General features: G+C 37.6%; 3 protein-coding genes across 3 annotated transcripts; 1 reads left to right on the top strand and 2 right to left on the bottom strand.

The window, feature by feature from the left end:
• Window positions 1-559: 559 nt before the first annotated feature.
• Window positions 560-7,082, top strand: LOC103999148 (DNA replication licensing factor MCM2). Its single transcript, XM_009420807.3, has 18 exons — window positions 560-676; window positions 766-986; window positions 1,074-1,261; window positions 2,632-2,816; window positions 2,922-3,108; window positions 3,226-3,445; window positions 3,546-3,753; window positions 3,916-4,050; window positions 4,138-4,329; window positions 4,408-4,580; window positions 4,659-4,847; window positions 4,934-5,050; window positions 5,121-5,205; window positions 5,295-5,444; window positions 5,516-5,641; window positions 5,747-5,929; window positions 6,322-6,483; window positions 6,586-7,082. The coding sequence occupies exons 1-18, from the start codon at window positions 674-676 to the stop codon at window positions 6,700-6,702; spliced, it is 2,841 nt and encodes a 946-aa protein (XP_009419082.2). The 5' UTR covers window positions 560-673; the 3' UTR covers window positions 6,703-7,082.
• A 258-nt stretch (window positions 7,083-7,340) lies between these two features.
• On the bottom strand, window positions 7,341-8,486 carry LOC103999418 (F-box protein At3g56470-like). The gene has a single exon (XM_009421175.2). The coding sequence runs from the start codon at window positions 8,484-8,486 to the stop codon at window positions 7,341-7,343; it is 1,146 nt and encodes a 381-aa protein (XP_009419450.2).
• A 14,180-nt stretch (window positions 8,487-22,666) lies between these two features.
• LOC103999416 (F-box protein At2g05970-like) lies at window positions 22,667-23,812 on the bottom strand. Its single transcript, XM_009421173.2, has one exon. It carries the CDS (start codon window positions 23,810-23,812, stop codon window positions 22,667-22,669), a length of 1,146 nt encoding a protein of 381 aa, XP_009419448.2.
• Between the last annotated feature and the right edge of the window lie 864 nt (window positions 23,813-24,676).

The following is a 24,676-nucleotide window of genomic DNA, read 5'->3' as shown; positions in this document are numbered from 1 at the left end:
TACCAAATTCGAGGAGAGAGAGGTCATAGATAGGAAGTATTTAACATGACATTTATTTGTTGTATTTGACACTTTATATGTATTAATTATATATAATTTTTAACTAATAGTGTGGAGTATTTGTGCAATTGACTTGTATTTTTTACTTGTTCTACTTACATTTTTTTTTTGGTCACTTCCTTTACCTTTTCTTCAACAAATTCTTCAAAAAATAACTTCAAAATTGAAAACAAAAGATATTTTAACCAACACTAAACTGCCCATTGATTAATTCAACTTGATTAGAATCATTTGTTAATCTTTATATTAAATAAAATCTTTTAACATGGAAAAAAACATAATCAAATTATTTAGCACCACATATTAGATTCTTATAATATTATATAAAGGACCAACAGATACATCCTCAACTTGCTACCCACTCGGTAACTGGCATTATGAAAGGGGCCCACGAGCCAGTGTCAAATGATGTGGGTGTAAATCGATGTGAGATGTCGCGTCATGGGTTGGGTTTAAGCAGCGACCCCGCCTCCCAGCGCGGGAAGCTCTAAGAAGTTCCCGCCAAAACTCTCTCTTTTCTTCGTGTTCCCCTTCTCCACCCACCGCAAACCCTAGTTGGGATCCCTCCTAATTGCTCCAGAAGTAGGAGAAGGAGAAGGCGCTTTCAGATCCTATGGTGAGTCCTTCGAACCGTTCAAGTTTCTGTGGCGAATAGGTCTCGTCATCCTCTTCTTTTCTTTTCATTTCGCATCTTCTTTCCCGTAGGATAACTCGGATAACCCACCGTCGACCCCCGGATCGCCGGCCTCGGCGGGGTTCAGCACTGATCGGCTGCCTCATAACACGAGCCGCACAACCGATTCCTACTCTGACGATGACGAGGCCGCCGTCGACCCTCATGTCTTTGTGGACGACGACGGTGGCGACGGCGATGGTAACAAGGAGGATGAGGAAGGCGAGGATCTGTACAATGACAACTACATGGAGTGAGCATCGCAGATAATCTTTGTGTAACTTTTGATGTTCGTTTTCTCCTTGACGATGTTATTGCCGATGGGGTTGGTGGGGAACAGAGATTACCGTCGGATGGATGATCAAGACCGGTATGAGACGGTGGGGATGGACGACTCCATGGAGGATGAGAGGGATCTGGACCAAATCATGGCCGACAGAAGGGCGGCAGAGGTGGAACTTGATGTGAGGGATGGCCACAATGGTGGCATCCTTGACCGGAAATTGCCCCAGATGCTTTACGATCAAGGTACCGATCTTTTGGACCAATGCACATTTGGTGGGCATACGTTCACAACTTTCTCCATGGTGTCAAGAAAAATTCGATGATGAATTATTTGTCTTTTTCTAATTCAATACACTTTAAAATACTATTTTAAATTTAAGTTAATTTCCAACATTGGAGTGGTCAGCCAATGACTGCTTACGTGATGGGAATCAGCCACTGAGTGGTGTGTTTAGAGACACTTTTCAGAGAGGATTTGCAAATGGAACTGATGATGTCAATAGGTGTTCATTAACTTCAGATGGAAATGCTAATTCTGAACAGCATAAACTTCATGAGATCCTATATTGCTTTTGGTGGACTTTGACAGTGGGTTTTTGTAGTGAGGGGTAAATATCATCAAAATGGCTATATTATCTATGTTATGTCTTGTTATAATTCACTGTATTAGGTGATTGAGCTTATTTGCATGACATGCTAGTGAAGAGCAACTAAAGAATCCGAGAACAGTTATAAGATATCTATCATGAAAATCTTCGGATTTGAATGCCTTCAGCAAATCAGCCTTTTTTGGTCGTGCATCTTAACATGAGAATTCCTCTGTTCCAATTATTTCCATCCTTAGATATCTGCTAGTGTACTTGGACTTCTAATTATACCTCCTGATTCTGTTCTCATCTTGGACTTCTAAAGTGTTGCTTCAGTGAGGTGTGATGATGCAAAAGCTAAATCTTGCAGACATGTGTATCACATCATAAAATTGGCAAATCTCAAACATGGACTACATCATACAGTTATTTCATGTTTACTTACCATAGATCTACCAGAAATGCTTCAGCCTAAATTTCTTCCAAAAGTAGGCTTGCCTAAATTAAAATTTCCATACATATTTTGATTGTCCTGTGACTCACCTTCGCTTGCAAGTATTATGATGCAAACTTTTGCTTCCTGAGAATACCTGCATTGTCTACTGTCATCAGATCGAGGAGGATTCTGCCAATGTCTTGGTTGCCAAAAGACAGATTATTTGAATCTGGTCTCATTTGATTGAACAGATAATTCCTGTAAGATAAAAGGCTTTTTACATGATGTCCATGATGATAACCATTTGTCACGATTCCTCAACTTTGCAGTCTTGGACATTTGCAAACTAATCTATAGAAATGCAAATTTATTTATTTTTAGTATCCACTTTGTTTTAAGCTATTGTTATATGCTTTGGCTGGAGCACATGGAAGCTGTTGCCCACATGCATTGGATTTTTATTTTAAGACTATAATAAAGCGTGTTTCTATTGGTTTTCCGTTATTTTATCTTGCACCTACGTAGTCAGATGCATCATCTGAATTGGTAGAAATGAGCCCAGGTTTTAAAACATCATATTTCTGTTGTAGACATGGATGATGATATCAACTTTAGACGTCCAAAAAGATTCAGGGCTGATTTTAGGCCACCAGCTGGTGGACGAAGTGAAGATGACACTGAGGGTTCAACACAAAGCTCACCAGGAAGGTTCCAACGAGGACACTCAAGAGACGATGTGCCAGTCACTGATCAAATGGATGATGACCAATATGAGGTACTATGATGTCCTTCTATGTTAATTTACCTTTAGTTTAAAGACATTCATGCTATCTACAAGTTACCTTTGTTCTGCAATGACTGAATGCATTGCCTGTGATAGGATGAGTATGATGGTGAAGATGATATTATGTGTCATGTCCAAGGAACTCTAAGGGAATGGGTCACAAGAGATGAAGTTCGTCGGTTTATCGCAAAGAAATTTAAAGATTTTCTTCTTACTTACGTGAATCCTAAGAATGAACATGGAGACATTGAATATGTTCGACTGATTAATGAGATGGTTTTAGGTAATTTCTTTATCTATTGCTAATAATCTAGCTTTCCAGTACATTCAGTTGTTAGGTTATCATGCCTCTTTAAAATAATATTTCCTAGTTGTATGTATTCTCATATTTTTATTTCAGCTAACAAGTGCAGTCTGGAGATAGATTACAAGCAATTCATCTACACTGAGGCAAATATTGCTATATGGTTGGCTGATGCACCACAGTCAGTGCTTGAAGTTATGGAAGAAGTTGCCAAGAATGTTGTCTTTGATATGCACAAGAACTACAAAAACATTCATCAGAAAATTTTTGTCCGTATAACTAATCTGCCAGTATATGATCAGATACGTAACATTAGGTAGGTTTTGAATTCATTGTGGAATGGCAATCGAGTCTATTGTTTTTTATTCACTTGAGGTTCTATGCTTTTGATGCATATGCAATTTGGTACACACCAGGCAGATTCATCTGAACACAATGATTCGTATAGGAGGTGTTGTTACTCGGCGATCTGGAGTTTTTCCTCAGTTACAACAGGTAAAATATGATTGCAACAAATGCGGGGCTATTCTTGGCCCTTTCTTTCAGAACTCATATTCAGAAGTTAAAGTGGGCTCATGTCCTGAATGCCAATCAAAAGGACCATTCACTATCAATGTTGAACAGGTAATTCCTATTTGAATTTTCTTTTGGTATCTCTGCAAACAGTAATCGTGTTAAACCTTTCGATACTAGTTAGTCTAATGAGTTGGGAAGTTCTTGCATCATAATTTGATAATTTGAAGGCTTGAAGCCTCACGTTAGTTGACTAACTATTCTTCATTACAGACAATATACAGGAATTATCAGAAACTTACCCTTCAGGAAAGTCCTGGAATTGTGCCTGCTGGTAGACTTCCAAGATACAAGGAAGTGATACTTTTAAATGATTTGATTGACTGTGCTCGTCCTGGAGAAGAAATTGTAATTTTTATTTGCTTTATTATATTGTTTGACCTTTAACTATGAAACCAATGATTAACTGCTGATTATTTCATATTATTGTTTCAGGAGGTTACAGGCATATATACAAACAATTTTGACTTATCTTTGAATACTAAGAATGGGTTTCCTGTATTTGCCACCGTGGTTGAAGCAAACTATGTTACCAAAAAGCAAGACCTTTTCTCTGCCTACAAACTTACAGACGAGGACAAAGCAGAGATTGAGAAGCTGGCCAAGGATCCAAGGATTGGAGAAAGGGTTTGTTAGACAGTTCTGTGTTTGTGTTTTCTGTCTTCACAATACATTTTCTTTTAACAACTACAACTGAATTTGCAGATCGTCAAATCTATTGCACCATCGATTTATGGTCATGAAGATATTAAGATGGCTATTGCACTTGCGATGTTTGGAGGACAAGAAAAGATTGTCCAAGGAAAACATCGGTTAAGGGGTGATATAAATGTACTCCTACTGGGTGATCCAGGAACTGCAAAATCCCAATTCCTTAAGTAAGACTTTTCCTTGAAACTCGCCTACCTGTCTTTCGTTGGTATGCTTATATCAATACTTAAAGATATATTGTATAGGTATGTTGAAAAGACAGGCCATAGAGCTGTTTATACAACAGGTAAAGGAGCTTCTGCAGTTGGACTTACTGCAGCAGTTCACAAAGACCCAGTAACAAGGGAATGGACCCTTGAAGGAGGTGCTCTTGTCCTGGCTGATAGAGGAGTTTGCTTAATAGATGAGTTTGACAAAATGAATGATCAGGACAGGTTAATAATTTTCTTTTGCTTGGATTCAGTCACATATTCTTGATCCTCTTGTTTTATTTGTTGATCTGGAAACAACTGAATTTCAGAGTGAGTATCCATGAGGCCATGGAACAACAGAGCATTAGTATATCAAAGGCTGGAATTGTTACGTCACTCCAGGCCAGGTGCAGCATCATCGCTGCAGCAAATCCAGTAGGAGGAAGGTAATAGTAACTCATCATGGGATATGACTCGTATATTTTTAGCTGAGTGCTAACAGATTTGCATGTTCAGATATGACTCATCGAAGACTTTTACCCAAAATGTAGAGCTGACTGATCCTATCATATCACGATTTGATATCCTTTGCGTTGTTAAGGTCACTATTCCATCTCCAATTTTATACTTAAGTAAGATCATTGGTTAAGTCAAGTTGCTAGCATTGGCTAAAAGGAAATATGGCTGTAGGATATTGTTGATCCTGTCACTGATGAAATGCTTGCAAGATTTGTCGTGGACAGCCATGCCAAATCACAGCCAAAGGGTGCTACTCTTGAAGATAAGCCTGCAAGCAATTCTCAAGATGAACTTGCCTCCTCCAGACCAGTTGACCCGGAGGTATCATTTCCTATTCTGTTTTGTAATCTGGAACTTGTGGAATTCAATATGACAAAATGCTTCACAACCAGATTCTTTCTCAAGACATGCTCAAGAAGTACATAACATATGCTAAACTGAATGTCTTCCCTAAGTTGCATGATGCTGATTTAGACAAATTCAAACATGTCTACGCTGACATACGTCGAGAATCATCTGTAAGACTCTGGGCAACCTAGTAATTTATATGCTATTATACAAGTACTACATTCTGTTAAGTGTAATATGTTCATATTCAATGCGCCTTTTCATGAGTGCTGCAGCATGGTCAAGGAATTCGAATAGCAGTGAGGCACATTGAGTCGATGATTCGAATGTCAGAAGCACATGCAAGAATGCACTTGCGTAACTATGTTTGCCAAGAAGATGAGGACATGGCAATACGCGTCCTGCTTGATTCTTTTATCTCCAGCCAGAAATTTGGTGTGCAAAAGGCTTTACAAAAGGTATAACTGAAATTGTTACCTTTCCCCGCTTCCAGGTGAAACTTAAATAGTACTACCAATTTCTTCTAGATTCTTTAGCTCGTGCTACAGTTATCAGATGTTCTAGCAGCTCCAAAAGTTGTTCCTTGACTACATCAGTGATTGAATTCCAAATTAGTTCTGAATAATATTATCTGTACTAAAGTTTCCACTTATGTGAATGCATCGTCGTATGATGACCTCGTATTTCCACTTGTTTTGGCATTCTAGTGTTAGTGTTGTATTATCTTTAGCATGTTGTATCTTTTCTCCTTTGAAACAAGTTCAACTCGGTGCCTAAATTTAGTGGTGCTTTCTTCATTGGACGACTGACATTCCAAGAGGTTGAATAAGTTTTGTGCTATTTGCTGCAGAGTTATAGGAAATACATGACTTTCAAGAAGGATTTCAATGAATTGCTCTTGCATCTTCTGCGTATACTTGTGAAGGATGCATTGCACTTTGAAGAAATTGTATCTGGGACAACCGCTCGTCTCACACACATCGAGGTGAAGGTGGAAGAGCTAAGAAACAAGGTAAATATTGAACAAAATTCTTTCCTGTTTTCCTCTAACATCCACTAGGTCAATTGATCAGTTGAGTTCAATGTTCTCTAAGCTGAGTTTTGGTTGGGGCAGGCCCAGGAATACGAAATCTATGATCTGAAGCCATTCTTCTCCAGTGCACATTTCACAAATAGCAATTTCATTTTGGACGAAAGTCGCGGGGTGATCAAGCATCCATTGGCAAGATGAAGCATGAAAGGTTTCTTTTGTATCTAGTTGAGTGTAGCATGCAACTTCTTTTACTAGAAATTTCAAGTGTAACCTCCTGGATGGCTTCTTCTAAGTGCAGCTTCCAGGCCACTGTTAGTAGTGCTTGAAAGCTGCATGAGCAGATTATACATCACCATGATCGACACCAGTACGTGCTCATCATGGCTACTAAACTCGGGCTATATTTATTACTAAGATCTCTGACCAAAACTGCTTGCAGAAGTGTTTTTTTGCTTTTATGTTGGAATTGTAATCTCTAGACAATGACCCAATGGCCCTTATGACAGACATGCTTCTTGATTCTGGTAAAGACAGTTCTACCAAAATTTAAAGCTTTAAAAAACTACTAGTATTAAACACATGATGTTGTTAACTATAATAATTGATGAAATCGGCCGCGTTTCTGTGGAATTCATATTATTTTATAAATTCATCTCTGATGGTTATCTCATCAGATAGCACTTTGCGTAGTGGTTGAAATTACTAACAGTGAGTGTTAAGATCATAATGAAATTTCTAAAAGCTCAAAACTTGGTGTAAGTGCAAAAGAGCAAAAGGCATCCACTGCTCATGAACTTGAAAGCAATTGCTTAAAGAAAGCTACTTGGTTTCTTCATTTACAGTAGTGAGGGTGTGAACCAGAAGGGTTGCTGGAAGAACACAGGAGTTTTCCTGTTGTGTGGCAGATAAATTGTGGATGAATGTAACCACTGCCACCTTCCCTTTTTCAGATCAAACATTCTAGCTTTACGCGCAATTAGAATCCATTCAGAGGACGCCGTCGAGAAGAACTCCGTAAGATAGATACAATTTCCTCGCATTCCTCGTAAATCCTCGGTAGAAATCGAAATAGAATTGCTGTTGCCCACCAATAGAGACATATTCCCCAAGTCCTTCACAACATCCCAACTAGGCTGGTCCTCGGAATATTGCAACCTGAGAACGATGACATCCTCTGATTTTTGCAGATCATCTGGAAGTACCAAGTGGATTGCAAGCTTCAAAACCAGGAACAGCTCCCCTGTGCTCGACCATGCTAAGTATCTATAGTAAGTACGCACGGGGATGATACTTGCAAGTGCTGAACTCTGGGCAACCATCGTCACGGAGGGGCTAACGCCACTTGGGTCAAAAGCTATGACTGCACCTTCGTGCGTTGCACAGTAGAATTTGCCATCATGATGCACGATGTCCTTGTATGAACGATCGTTCTCGGTCAATGCCGTTTCAAGAAGATTCCACTTGTCATCGCCCGACTTCGTGTAGGTGAGCTCCCAATCTGTAAATCTATAGATAGCCACGACAACATAGTTATGGACAGTAGGGTTTGAGGAGAAGACAATCTTTCCAATGCGCTTAGGTTTGAATTCTTGGAGGTCAACTCGGTCGACGTTCCATCGGGCGACGTGGGAAGGGAGGCTGATATGATTCCCCGTAAGCGGATTTAGGAGGCTGACCTTTCGCTTCCTATCGGTGATCACAAACCAACCGGCGTGGGAGCCGACACACGTCATACCGCAGAGCTCGGGGAGAGAGGGGTAGGTGAAGGAGCACTTGTCGGGGAGAGAAAAAAAGGTAGAATTGTGCTGCTCACCGTCGTCGTCGGGTACGAAAAGCCACGGGGACGGGCTGATCACGGGAACCATTGCAGAATGCCAATCCTTGCATGTGGCACGGATGCAAGCACGATGTGGGATGGGAAACTCTTCGCTGATCTTTGCGAGGAGATCCGGAGGGAGCGACGTCCAATCGGGGCTGTGCATGGTGGTTTCTACCTCCGCTACCGGCGGTTCTTCTTTTCATTATATACGACACGAATACATTTGGGAGAGCGCTGGAATCGGGATGAGGACTCGGAACCGAAGACGTATGCATGATGATTATCGAACCTAAGACGATCTTTGATTTCCACTTTGAGACCGAGCCAAAGTTGTTTGAGCATAAAGGGGCAGACTTTTTGGTTTCTATCGGCGATCCAAACACATAAATTGGAATGGATACAAGCTTGACTTAACATATTTTCTATTTTACTCTTTTATCCGATTTGATAAAATAAGATTTCATAGCAGCTATAAATATGTCTTTTTTTAGAGAGTTTTAAAAGTTATATTAAAATTTTTATATTTATGAAAGTGAAACATTTAATCCCATTGCTTTAATTTTTTTTTATTCATATAAAATTATTTTTTAATCGATATACTAATATAAAATTAAAATATAAAAATAATTAAATATAGGAGGTACTCTATAATTATCCCGTTTTCCATGTAGAAAGCACTTTACTATTTTTATTTTTTATTTTATATTTACCCAATAGAACTCTCTTTCCAAAGTCAAAGGTTTCTCGCTGACGAAATATCATTTATTTCTTTCCTTCCTATTCCACTTTACTCTTTTTTTTTTTTTTATCGTGTACTGTTTCTCACTGGTTATCATTTACGTGCCTTTCCCCTTCTCTTTATTAATAAACATATTTATCATGATGCTTATTTTAATTGAGTTGAGGTGATTGCATACAGAATCAATGTAAGTGAATCTTTTTTAAAAAAATCTCTCTGGGAGAGAGATAGAAACTACTTCAAAAATTTACATCTAGCTCTATTTATCTAACACTATCAGTTTTACCAATTAAAATATAAAATAATAAGTAAAAAAATAATTTTAATAGCCTATTTGTGATGATAAATGAAGTTGGTAGTGACGAAGTGATCTCATTAAGAGTCACGGGTAATTGTTGTAGATAAAGAGAGAGAATGGCAACGAGAGCTGAGAGCCGCTCTACATTTGTGTCGGTATTAGTACAATTATCGAGCAACGCATCGACATAATTGTTGAGCGACGAAAGAGTCACTTGGCATCTGCATCAGTCTCAATATAAATGTATAGCGACATCACTTTGCATCTGCATTGGCATTGATGCAGTTGTCGAGCGACGCATCGATGTAGTTATCAAACAACAAAAGGGTCGTTCGACATCTGTTTTGGTACCAATATAGATATAGAGTGATGAAAGGGTCTTTTGACAACTGCATTAACATCGACGTAGATATAGATGTTGAGTGGCCCTTTCGTTACTCAGCAATTGTACTAACATAGAAGTAGAGCGACGAAAAGACTAGTCGACAACTTCGTCGGCATCAAAACAAATGTAGAACAACCCTCACCTCTCATCCTCACTATAGGAAAAATCTTGCGGTGACATCACATACTCAGCGAAAGAACAAAAAAAAAATTCTAGATTCCTCTAAAGAGGTCTTATCGTTGTGCGAAGATTGGCGCGCAAAAGTTGGAAAATAAAAAACTGCTCGTATAAGAAATATATGTTACATTGGGAGATCGTATATCCCTAAAATCCTATAGATCTATAAGAGAGGATAAAGGAGGTCAAATGTCCTCATCTCTAGCGGTGATCCACACGGTAGGGGTTGCGAATGTACTCCTCAAATCGTTGCTCAAATCTCCACATGCCCTAAATTAGGGCTATTGGTTGAAAAGAAGGGATAAGAGAATAAGAGGTGATAGTTAAAATAGTCTAGCCTATGCCTTTGATTTTCTCCTATTTGTATAGGCCCCATGTCAACTTAACCTTAATGGATCATGCCCTATTGGGTACTAAATCTCTATCCAACTATCTAAGCTTCTTAGATTAGTGGATCTCTACCCAATAATCTCTCATTGGCTCTTATTAAATCTTATCTATAGGATCTAATAATTTATGGGCTTATTTGGATATCCAATAAGATAGAGGCTCTAACGGATATCTCATATCTGATCCTCTAGGCCCAATATCGAGCTGGCTATGAGTCGTATTTGTTAGAACTCCTTCTGGCTTAGTAGATTATTATCTTCATAATAATTCACTTGATTCATCGACTATAGACGTACTAGATCACTACGTCGTAGTCCCTAGATAATACAAGAAAATTCAATCTATTTGACATGTCTATCCTCAATTACCATGTATCTATAGTCCCTCATCTATCTAATATCCTAAAGATCATATATCAGGCATAGTGTTATCAGTCCCATACGGTTTCTATTCAAGTCTCGCTCTAATCGGATTCTCTAAAAAAACTCTTTCTTTGTCAATCCAAATGACCCTGACTAGGGATTTGCCGAAGAAAAAATATATAAGATATTTCTCTCATGATACCGAGAGTGTATGATCTTCTATCGACACTCAATAGCTCTCGTAAGGTTGGTTACCACTCCCGATGACCGATTGTGTTATATTTGGAACTTTCAAGTTTATAAGTTTAATATCAAATAGTGGAGTATTCATACATAATATCATTGATATCTCAAGTCTAAGGACCAGATACACCATTGGGATGATGAAATCATTGTCTTACAGTAAGGTATCATCAACCATCCAACATTTTGTGAGTCAATCAATCAATGTATTCATTTTCCAATGAGTACCTGCGCGATATCTCTACTGTCCCCATTCAAGCAGCTATGAGACCAGCCACCTCCATCATATGGATAGGTATACAACACACCAATCTATCTGGTCATCTCGATGTCCTTCTTGAGTGATCTATGATTGAAATTATTTAGGGTCTATGTTTAAAGATGAATCAATCTCATTATTATGATCTCATCATGATATGATTCTCATTGCGCAGATCAATGGATATCACAATATATAAAATAGATAATATAAAGTGAAAAAATATTAAATAAATAATAAGCAAAAAGAGTACTTGTCATATCACACATTTCATCACTCGTGTGATTGGCTTATAAGGCACCTATGACTAGCAATCGCTCTCTCTTCTCATCTACAACTATCAACAATGACGTTATCGTTTGTCACTACTAACTAAAATGTTAAAATTGCTAGTTACAGGTTGTTTGTCATTACTAACTAAAACATTAAAATTGCTAATTACAGGTCGTCTATCACTACTAACTAAAACATTAAAATTACTAGTTACAGGGGTCTTATAAGTCAATCACGTGAGTGATGATACATGTGATACGTTGAACGATTTTTTAATTATTATTATTATATCATTTTATTACGTTATATTGATAATGAATATATATTGTAATGTCCTTGGATCATGATGAGATCATGATAATAGATCAATTCGTCTATAAATATAAATAATAAATATTTTCTATCATAAGTTACTCAAGAGGGATATCAAGATAACCAAATAGACCAGTATGCTATACACCCGTCCACGTGATAAATTCAACTGGTCTCATAGCTACTTGTATGGGGATACTAGGGATATAATGTAGGTATTCATTGGAAAATGAGTTCACTGAATGATCTGCTTATGGAATGCTGGTTAATTAATGATACCTCATTGTCAAATAGCGATTTCGTAGTCCTAGTTATGTGTCCGATCCTTCGACTTGAGACACCAAGGATGCTCTGTATAAGTATTTCACTCTTTGATACTAGGTTTATAGGTCTAGAAGTTTTAGATCTAACACAATCGGTCATCGAGAGTGGTAATCAATTTTATGAGGGCAATTGAGTGTCAATAAAGGATTATTTACCTTCAATATCATGAGAGAAATATCTTATTAGAGTGGTCAATCGGATCGTGATGAATCTGATAAACATGAGATTCAGATTGAGAGTGAAAGAGTTTTCCAATAGAATCTTATTAGAGTGGGACTATGAGATATTTCGTATGAGCTTGATAGCACTAAGCTCAATATATGATCTTTATGATATTAGATGGATAACGAATTATAGATACACGGTAATTGAGGGTAGATAGGTCCAATTGATTAGATCCTTTTATACCATTTGGGTATATAGCATAGTGGCTTAGTACGTCCGTAATTAATGAGTTAAGTGAATTATTATGAAAATAATAATTTATTAAGTCAGAAGGAATTCTGAGAGATATAACTCGCGATCAGTTCGGTATTGTGCCTAGAGAGTCACAAACATATGGTAGATAAATGTAAAAAATAGAGGATCGGATATGGAATATCCGATAAGTCCTTATTTCAATGGATTCTTGGAAGAGACCCAATAGACCTTAAGATGGTTATTGGATAGGGATTCAATATCCATTAAGCCATGGATTATTGGATGGAGATGTAATACCTAAAAGAAAATATCTATTAGGGTTATTTAAAGGAGACTCTCTATAAATAAGAGTTGGGACTAAAAGGGTCATAGGCTAGACTCCTGCTATCGCCACCTCCTACATCTCCTCCTTGCCCCTTCCTCAAACTAAATGCCCCCTCTTTGATGATAGCAAGAGGGACCAATCCCCCCTTGGTTGTTGCGCTATAGTGGTGCCGCATCCGTTATGTGGATTATCGGATGTTCTAGCGGCCGCTAAGAAGTTGTTCCTTGACAACATCAGTGATTGAATTCCAAATTAGTTCTGAATAATATTATATGTACTAAAGTTTACACTTATGTGAAAGCATCTTCGTATGATGACCTCATATTTCCACTTGTTATGGCATGCTAGTGTTAGTGTTGTATTATCTTTAGCCTGACGTATCTTTTCTCCTTTGAAACAAGTTCCAACTCGGTGCCTAGATTTAGTGGTGCTTTCTTCATTGGATGACAAACATTCCAAGAGGTTGAATAAGTTTTGTGCTATTTGCTGCAGAGTTATATAGGAAATAGATGACATTCAAGAAGGATTTCAATGAATTACTCTTGCATCTTCGGCGTATACTTGTGAAGGATGCATTGCACTCTGAAGAAAGTGTATCTACATTGTCTAGAGATTACAATTCCAACATAAAAGAAAACAAACACAAGCAAGGGGAATTAAATATCCTTCTGCAAGCAGTTTTGGTCAGAGATCTTAGTAATAAATATAGCCCGAGTTTAGTAGCCATGAGCACGAACAGGTGTCGAACATGGTGATGTATAATCTGCTCATGCAGCTTTCAAGCACTACTAACAGTGGCCTGGAAGCTGCACTTAGAAGAAGCCATCCAGGAGGTTGCACTTGAAATTTCCAGTAAAAGAAGTTGCATGCTGCACTCAACTAGATACGAAAGAAACCTTTCATGCTTCATCTTGCCAATGGATGCTTGATCACCCCTCGACTTTCGTCCAAAATGAAATTGCTACTTGTGAAATGTGCACCGGAGAAGAATGGCTTCTGATCATAGGTTTCATATTCCTGGGTCTGCCCCAACCAAAACTCAGCTTAGAGAACATTGAATTCAACTGATCGATTGACCTTAGTGGATGTTAGAGGAAAACAGGAAAGAATTTTGTTCAATATTTGCCTTGTTTCTTAACTCTTCCATCTTCACCTCGATCTGTGTGAGACGTGCGGTTGAGTCCACTAATATACGGTCCTTTTATAATTGAATAAGATATATAATAGAATAACTAATTGGGTTCCGTTAAGATTTTTAAGCCAATAGACTGAATCCACTACGGAACGAATCTGTGTGTGTGTTATAGCGTCATAACGTTGACACGTATAGACGTCTCCGTTGAGGGATTCTGTTATTCTCCTCAACTCTCTCTCCAAAACTCTCCCCAAAATCCATCAATCTGTGTGGGTCCTGTGAAAGTATAGGAAGAGAGGAGAAAGGGTCTACTCTCCGCACTCCCTGCAGATTACGCAGTGCGATCGGTGATCGGTGATCGGTTTAAAGACGGAGGACGGAGCCAGCAGCAATCTTGGATCACGGTGCTTAGCAGATCAAACAAGATCTTTGAACATATGGCATCAAAAGGTACGCATCGTATAATTAGATCATGCATTGATTTCAATCCTGGCATTTAGGTTATTTCCGCATTATTGATATAGCATAATTACAGATCTATATATGCTATCAATTGGTATCCGAGCCAGGTTTTTGAAATCATGCATTAGATCTGTAAATTAATTTACGATGCATAATTACCTTTATCTTCCAAGAACTGCTAAGCAGTAATGGTCACCGTCGACCTCGCTGCGAATCTGCGATTACGCCGAGTAGCGTACGCATCACAGAACCTGTCCCATATGCGGACATCATAGAACCCGTCCCATATGCGGACATTACAGAATCCGGCCGCATACGGCCAGAACCCGTCCATGCGACGGTCGGCCACACGTAGGCAGACAGCCCAAGTGGCGGTCGTGCATGAGTAGGCCGTGCACAGGCGACGGTTGTGCGCTAGCAGCAACCCCGCGACGGCAGCGCCGTGGCGGCAGCGGTCGCACGCAGGCTAGAACTGTCGCTGGCAGCCGCGCACAGGCGGCAGGCGGCAACCGCGCACAGATGACAGCCCGCAACCGCGTACAGGCGGCAACCCGCAGCCACGTATAGGCGGCCAGGCCGTAGGCAGTAGCGGCAGCGCCGCTCGCGCAGGCGGCGACGGCGATGGCAGATTAGGGTTTTGGCATATTTACGTTTTTGCCCTCGAGGCTAGGGTTTTGAAAAATTACAGTTTCACCCTTTGCAAATATCGTAATTACAGTTTATGTTCTTTCAACATATTTATGGTTTTACCCTCGGGTCTAATTTCTACCAAATAATAGTTCTGCCATTCGCATATTTTCGATTTATATCCTATCAAATATTTTCGGTTTTTATCATTATGAAATTGAGAAATTTAGGTTATATTCTCAATTATAAAAAAAAAATTGATAAATATCATTTATTATAATTATGATTAATTTTAATCATGATTATATTTTTTATTATTTGATTGGATTTAATTTTGATTAAAAAAATATAAATTATGGTTTATTTTATGGTTCTCTCATATGAATTATTCATTATATATGTGGTAAATAAAATTAAAAATCCAATTATTATTTTTTTTTGGAATTTTTATTTATTTATTCACATGTATATGTTTGAAAGTATCATATGAGTTTTATTAAAGTTCAATAATTATTATGGTTATTTTATTATTGAATTATTTTGTATTAAAGTTTAATAATTATTATGGTTATTTATTATTGAACTGTTTTGCATTAATATTCAATAATTATTATTGTTCTTTATTATTGAAATGCTTTGTATTAATGTTCAATAATTGTTATGGTTATTTATTATTGAATTGCTTTACATAAATGTTCAATAATTATTATTGTTATTTTATTATTGAACTGTTTAGTAAAATTAAAGAAATTTTGATGAATATTATTTATAATTTATTTCCCTAAGTTTTATCTGACTAGTAGCTGCCAAAGTGGCCTGGGATGATAATTTTTTGTGATATGAATTACAATAAAAGTTTTATCATTTTATAGGATATTTTTATTTTATATTATTGCATTAGTCTTGTAGCCACCAAAGTGACCTAGACTAATGACTTATAAAATAATATTAAGGAATTAGTCCTAAATGACATTAAGGAAATAATATTCATAATGACACATATAATTAGGAGATTTAGATAATCCCAAAGGAGAATCTAATTCAAATAATTATATGATGGGGTAGGATGATACTATTTTAGATATCCTTGTAGTTTAGGGTTGTATACTCAAAGGTAACAATACCTATTCCTCAAGGATGGTATCAGTCCTCCATAAATATTTTTGAGTGAACACTAGATATGTCAATATTTTACCTAAAGGTGTAATATAGATGATATCAATAGTTCATCAATTTTTTGACAAACTCAAAGCATTAATGTTGTTATATATTTCTTTTGCAGTGGTACTTCCGCATATACATTCATATGCTTCTAGTGTCCCTGTACTTTCTGGATCAAATTATTCAGAATGGTTAGAGCATGTGCAATTCACACTGGGTGTATTAGATTTTGATCTAGCATTACTTGTTGAAAAGTCTGCAGACTTGACTGATGAAAGTACTGCAGAACAAGTTAATGAAATGAAGGCTTGGGAAAGATCTGATAGGCTTAGTTTAATGTTCATAAGAATGACAATTGCAAATAACATAAAGACTTCATTACCGATTGCAACTAGCGCAAAAGAATATTTAAAGGTTATTGAAGACAGATTTAAATCTGCTGATAAGTCATTGGCTAGCACATTGATGAAAGAACTGACTACGGTTCAGTATAATGGTACTCGAGGAATTCAGGATCATATCCTCAACATGGTTGACAAAGCTGCAAAACTTAAAACATTAGGTATGAATGTTGATGAATCTTTCCTCGTGCAATTTATTCTCAATTCTCTTCCTTCTCAGTTTGGCCCATTCAAGATTCACTACAATACAAATAAAGATAAGTGGGACTTGAATGAGTTGACTAGCATGTGTGTTCAGGAAGAATTGAGATTAAGGCAGGAAAATTCATATAATGTCATGACGACTACTCAAGGAGGTGGTAATAAGAAAAGAAAGTTGAAGTATCATCCATCAAAGAGATTTGCTAAGTTTGGAAATGTTAAACAGACTAATGAAAAGAAAACCTTTACTGTAAAGTGCTTCTTTTATGGCAAGAAAGGACATGTGAAGAAGGATTGCATTAAACGCAAGACTTGGTTCGAAAAGAAAGGTATTAACTCGACCTTTGTATGTTTTGAATCAAACATTACAGAAGTTCCTTCTAACACTTGGTGGATAGATTCCGGTGCTTCAACTCATGTTACAAATAACATGTAGGGATTTCTTTCAATTCGGAAACCAAAAGAACATGAAAGATTCATCATTATGGGAAATCGTCTTAAAGCGAAAGTGATATCAATGGGAACTTATCGTCTATGCTTAGAGATGGGTCACTTGATGGATCTTGATGACACATGTTATGTCCCTACAATTTCTAGAAATTTGATTTCTCTTTCTAGAATTGATGAGTTAGGATATTGTATTTCTTTTGGTAGTGGCAAACTCAGCATATTTTACGATTCAATAAAAGTTGGTTCTGGAATTCTGTATGATGGTTTGTACAGAATTAATTTGGATCTTGAGTTTGCAAAGACACTAATGACCCTGCAATCAAGTGTTGGATTGAAACGTAGTTTCAATAATGAAAGATCTTCTATATTGTGGCATAAACGATTGGGGCATATCTCCAAGGAAAGAATTGAAAGATTAGTGAAGGATAATATTTTGGAACATTTAGACTTCACTAATTTTGATATTTGTATAGATTGCATAAAGGGAAAGCAAACTAAACAAATAAAGAAAAATGCCACAAGAAGTAAAGAACTCCTTGAGATTATTCATACTGATATCTGCGGACCACTCCATATTCCTTGTTTTAATGGAGAAAAATATTTCATCACATTTATAGATGATCTGTCCATATATGACAAAGTTTATCTAATACATGAAAAGTCTCAAGCTGTTGATACTCTTGAAGTATACATAAATGAGGTTGAGAGACAATTAGATAGAAAAGTTAAAATTATGACAGAGGTGGTGAATTTTATGGCAAATATGATGGATCTAGTCAGAATATTGGTCCTTTTGCTAGATTCCTAGAACAACGGGGTATTTGTGCTCAATATGCATTACCAGGTGTGCCACAGCAGAACAGTGTTGCTGAAAGGCGAAATCGTACTCTTATGGATATGGTTAGGAGCATGATGAGTTATTCTTCTGTACCTGAGTCGATGTGGGGTGAAGCTCTTAGGACAGCTATGTATATCTTGAACAGGGTTCCTAGTAAGTCAGTTTCATCGACTCCATTTGAGTTATAGACTGGTAGGAAGCCCAGTCTAAGACATTTACATATTTGGGGATGTCCTGCAGAGATAAAAGCATTCAATCCACATGAAAAGAAATTTGAGCCAAGAACTATTCTAGGATATTTTATCGGTTATCCAGAAAAATCCAAGGGATACAGATTTTATTGCCCTAAACATAGTATGAGAATAGTAGAATCCGATAATGCAAAATTCCTAGAAATTGGCGAAATCAGTGAGAGTGAGAAATCTCGAAGGGTTAATTTTGATATTGAGGAGATTCAGGTTAATTCTCCCATATCATCTCCTGTTTGAGAGATTGTTGTTCCTCAAATCAATGAGAGTATTGATGAGGGTGAACAACAAAATAACATTCAAGAACTCACACATGATGTTGATGTCGTCGCTGATGATCTTGTCGAACAATCACAATTGACAGATTTGAGAAGATCTCAAAGGAAAAGAAAACATGTCATTTCTGATGATTATGTTGTATATCTACAAGAATTAGATTATGATATAGGAATAAAAAGAGACCCCTTATCGTTTTCACAAGCCATAGAAAGTAACGATTCTGAAAAATGGTATGATGCAATGAAAGAAGAGTTAAAATTGATGGTACAGAATGATGTCTGGGATCTTATTGAATTGCCCAATGATTGTAAAAGAGTCGGTTGTAAATGGGTCTTTAAGACAAAACGCGACTCAAAGGGTAATATCGAACGATATAAAGCCAGACTTGTGGCCAAAGGTTTTTCTCAGAAGGAAGGCATCGACTATAATGAGACTTTTTCTCCAGTTTCTAAAAAGGACTCATTGAGAATTGTTATGGCATTAGTAGCTCATTATGATCTTGAGTTGCATCAGATGGATATGAAAACAGCATTTCTGAACGGGGATCTGGATGAGGAAATCTATATGGAACAACCTGAAGGATTCATAGAAAAGAGAAAAGAAAGTTGGGCTTGTAAACTTAAGAAATCCATTTATGACCTTAAACAAGCTTCCAGACAATGATATATAAAGTTTCATAATACCATTACTTCCTTCGAATTTAAGAAAAATACTGTTGGTCAGTGTATATACCTGAAAGTAAGTGGGAGCAAGTTTATTATATTGGTCTTATATGTGGATGATATTTTACTTGCCAGTAGTGATCTTGGTTTATTGCACGAAACCAAGATATTTCTCAACAAGAACTTTAAGATGGTTGATATGAATGAGGCATCCTATGTTATTGGCATTGAGATATTCAGAGATAGATCTCAAGGATTATTAGGATTGTCTCAGAAAGGATATATTGATCATATCTTGAAAAGATTTAATATGCAGCTTTGCTCAACCAATGATGTACCTATTACTAAAGGTGAAAAATTCAGTCAAAACCAATGCCCAAGAAATGACTTAGAAAAGAATCAAATGAAGAATATTCCTTATGGATGCGCAGTTGGAAGTCTATTATATGCTCAAACTTGTACAAGACCAGATATCAGTTTTGTAGTTGCAATGCTGGGAAGATATCAAAGCAACCCAGGAATGGAACATTAGAAAGCTGCAAAGAAAGTAATGAGATATCTACAAGGGACAAAAGATTATATGCTCACATACAGGAGATCTGATCAGCTTGAAGTAACTGGATATTCAGATGTTGATTTTGCAAATTGCCTCGACAGTAGGAAGTCCACTTCAGGATTTGTATTTATGTTAGCTGGTGGGGCAATTTCTTGGAAAAGTGCAAAACAATCGCTTATTGCATCATCAACAATGGAAGCTGAATTTGTGGCATGCTTTGAGGCCACAAATCAAGCTTTATGGCTGCGAAATTTTATCTCAGGACTTGGTGTGGTCGACTCAATTGCCAAGCCGCTGAAGATATTTTGTGATAATACCGCAGCAGTTTTCTTCTCTAAGAATGACAAGTACTCTAGTGGTTCCAAGCACATTGAGATAAAGTACTTGGTGGTTAGAGAAAGAGTCCAGAAACAACAAGTGTCAATTGAGAACTTGAGCACCACCATGATAATTGCTAATCCATTGACAAAAGCCTTATAGTGCAAAATATTCAAAGAACATGTTCTTAGAATGGGGCTTGTGAGCAAGTCATAAAGGATATGGTGATGCATGTTTATGTGGATGCTATTATTGATATTTTACTTAATTAAAGTTATATGTTTCTGCTATCCTATTTATATTTATGTTTATGCATATTATGGTTGAATGTAATAACAGGATTGTCTTGACAAGACAAATTACAGGGGTCATTATGGACTATGTTAGGAAAGACTAACAATGTTGTGGTACATCGAAGGGAGTATGACATTGATGAAATACAACCGCTATGACTCGCATTGATAGTTGGACTTAATATAGTATTATTGTGTTTATTGGACTTATTGGCTTTTTTTAAAAAAAAAACATGGCCATGTATAAAATGCTTTTCAAAATTTCTTGGAATCCAATTAGGTAAAAATTATTTTTAAACAAATTTTGTTTTGTTTGTTTTGATTTTGTATCTCTTTTATATCTTATCAATTAATGGGCCAAGTGAGAGAATGTTAGAATATGTAGTTATTGGGTTCCGTTAAGATTTTGAAGCAAATAGACTGAGTCCACTACGGAACGGGATCTCTAGGGGTTGAGTGTGTGTTATAGCGTAATAACGTTGACACGTATAGACGTCTCCGTTGAGGGATTTTGTTATTCTCCTCGACTCTCTCCCCAAAATCCTGGGTCCTGTGAAAGTATAGGAAGAGAGGAGAAAGGGTCTACTCTCCGCACTCCCTAATCGGTGATCGGTTTAAAGATGAAGGACGGAGCCTGCAGCAATCTTGGATCACGATGCTTAGTAGATCAAACAAGATCTTTGAACAGATGGCATCAAAAGGTACGCATCGTATAATTAGATCATGCATTGATTTCAATCCGACATTTAGATTATTTCCGTATTATTGATATAGCATAATTACAGATCTATATATGCTATCAGCTTGATCACCCCTCGACTTTCGTCCAAAATGAAATTGCTACTTGTGAAATGTGCACCGGAGAAAAATGGCTTCTGATCATAGGTTTCATATTCCTGGGTTTGCCCCAACCAAAACTCAGCTTAGAGAACATTGAATTCAACTGATCGATTGACCTTAGTGGATGTTAGAGGAAAACAGGAAAGAATTTTGTTCAATATTTGCCTTGTTTCTTAACTCTTCCATCTTCACCTCGTTGTGTGTGAGACGTGCGGTTGTAAAGACAGTTCTACCAAAATTTAAAGCTTTAAAAAACTACTTATAATGTTATAATAATTGGTGAAATCAGCCTCGTTTGTGGAATTCATATGATCTTATAACTTTTGATGTTATCTCGGGATAATTACAGATTATCCCCTATAGTTACTTAGGATTGGTATCTCAATCCTTATACTTTTACAAAAAGTAATATTGAGACCCCAACACTTAAAGTAAAATATTTAATCATAATTCTCTTCACATCATTAATTTTATCATAAATAAAAAGAGTACAAAAATAAATATATAAAAACTTCTATTTTTCTCTCCGGTGAATGGTAGACCATCGACAATGTCAGTGGTGTGTAAGGCCAATGGTGCAAGTGGCACGCGAGGCTAATGATGCCCCAGGGGAAAGGGGAACGAGACTTATAGCAAGAAGGTGAGTGGAGAGATTCTCGATCTAGCCGATCATATTTCGTGCATTGGAGATGGATGTGGCAACAGGAGGTGCCTCCTGCAGTCCACTATAGGACTCCCTCTTGGAGTCCGACCACATAAGGGAGTGGTAGAATTCCACCACCTCCAGTACTTGCCTCATACTTGCTGTCGTCGACCTGGACCCCAGCATTAGCGACGGGGGAGGTGGAGGTAGGAGAGGTAGCTGTGCTCTGCCGTACAGTGTGGATTTTACCAATGAGACTAACGATGGAATCGATAGGAGGTATGCCAAGTTGGGCCCTTTGCTTATTACGAAACAGGACATGGTATGGGAAAAAGATGACATGAGGCCAACATATGAGGGTGGTGTTCCAAAGGAGATCCGAGCACCGGTGCCATCAACCTTACATGCCCCTGACATTGTCGATAGTCTACTGTCTATGAAATTATTTTTTTATTTTTTTTATTCACATCAAAATTGATGATACGAGGAGAATTAAAATTAAATATTTTATTTTTATAAATGTATGGATTCCAATGTTACTTTTTAAAATATAGGGATTGAAATTCTAATCCTAGATAACTAAATGGGGTAATCTGTAATTACCCTGGTTATCTCATCAGATAGTACTTTGCGTAGTGGTGCAAGTGCAAAAGAGCAAAAGGCATCCACAGCTCATGAACTTAAAAGGCAATTGCAAAAAGAAAGTTACTTGGTTTCATCATTTACAGCAGTGAGGGTGTGAACCAGAAGGGTGGCTGGAAGAACACAGGAAATTTCCTGGTGTTTGGCAGAAAATTTGTCGATGAATATAAGCACTCCCACCTTCCCTTTTTCATATCAAACATTCTAGCTTTACGACAAATTAGCATCCCTTCAGAATACGTCTCCGGGAAGAACTCCGTAAGATAGATGCAATTTCCTCTCATTCCTCGTAAATCCTCGGTAGAAATCGAAATAGAATTGCTGTTGCCCACCAATAGAGACATATTCCCCAAGTCTTTCACAACATCCCAACTAGGCTGGTCCTCGGAATATTGCAACCTGAGAACGATGACATCCTCTGATTTATTCACATCATATGGAAGTACGTAGTCGATTGCAAGCTTCAAAACCAGGAACAGCTCCCCTGTGTTCGAGCATGCTAAGTGTATACAGTAAGTACCCGCGGGGATGACACTAACAAGTGCTGAACTCCGGGCAATGATCGTCGCTATAGGGCTAACTCCACTTAGGTCAAAAGCTATGACTTCACCTTTGCGCGTTATGCAGTAGAATTTGCCATCATGATGCATGATGTCCTTGTATGAACGATCGTTCTCGGTCATTGCCGTTTCAAGAAGATTCCACCTGTCTTCGCCCGACTTCGTGTAGGTGAGCTCCCAATCTGTAAATCTATAGATAGCCACGACAACATAGCTATGGACAGTAGGGTTTGCAGAGAAGACCATCTTTCCAATGCGATTAGGTTTGAATGCTTGGTGGTCAACTCGGTCGACGTTCCATCGGGCGACGTGGGAAGGGAGGCAGATTTGATTCCCGGAAAGCGGATTTAGGAGGCTGACCTTTCGCTTCCTACCGACGATCACAAACCAACCGGCGTGGGATCCGACACACCTCACACCGCTGAGCTGGGGGAGGCGGGGGTAGGTGAAGCAGTAGTTGTCGGGGAGACATAAAAAGGTGGAATTGTGCTGCTCAAAGTTCTCGCCGGGTAGGAGAAGCCACGGGGACGGGCTGATCACGGGCTCCATTGCAGAATGCCAGGCCTTGCATGTGGCACGGATGCGAGCACGATGTGGGATGGGAAACTCTTCGCTGATCTTTGCGAGGAGATCCGGTGGGAGCGACGTCCAATCGGGGCTGTGCATGGTGGTTTCCACCTCCACCAGCGGCGGTTCTTCTTTTCATTATATACGACACGAATACATTTGGAAGAGCGATGGAATTGGGACGAGGACTCCGAACCGAAGACGTTGAGGTCGAGGATGCATGATCATTCATGAACCGAAGACAATATTTGATTTCCACTTTGGGACCGAGCCGAAGGACATTATAACATAAAGTGGGAAAACCTTAAGAGTATAAGGGGCAGACTTTTTGTTTTGCATCGGTGATCCAAACACATGAATTGGATTGGATAAAAGCATGACTTAACATATTTTCTATTTTATCCGATTTGATAAAATAAGATTTTATAGCTGCTATGAATGTCTTTTTTTCAGTTTTAAAAGTTACAAAAGTGAAACATTTAATTATGTTGTTCTAAGAAAATTTTTATTTATAATCTTATAAAATTATTTTTTTAACTCTACATAAAATTCTTAATATTTTACTTTCGTAACTATAAAAAATTTAATATAATTTTTAAAAATATAGAGATCGAAACATTAAAGATAACTAATTACTATTTAATTATACAATTCCTTCCGCTTTACTATTTTTATTTTATATTTTAAATTTAACTGGTGCTATTTTTACCTAATTTACGGTTCCTATAGAACTCTCTTTCCAACGTCGAGAAAGGTTCCTTCTTTGGGAATTATCATTTATTTCTTTCCATCCAATTCTACCTTACTATCATTTATTATTATTTTTTAGCTTGGACGGTTTCCCACTGCTTAAGACAACATTTATGTGCCTTTCCCATTCTCTTTATTAATAAATATATTTATCTTGAGGCTTTATTTATATGAGTTGAGGTGATTCTATACGGAATCGATACGAATGAATAT

This window comes from Musa acuminata, chromosome BXJ1-9, assembly GCF_036884655.1.
Source record: "Musa acuminata AAA Group cultivar baxijiao chromosome BXJ1-9, Cavendish_Baxijiao_AAA, whole genome shotgun sequence".
NCBI classification, from domain to species: Eukaryota; Viridiplantae; Streptophyta; class Magnoliopsida; order Zingiberales; family Musaceae; genus Musa; species Musa acuminata.
The sequence above is the reverse complement of the archived record's forward strand: the minus strand, read 5'-3'. Positions and strand labels throughout refer to the sequence as shown.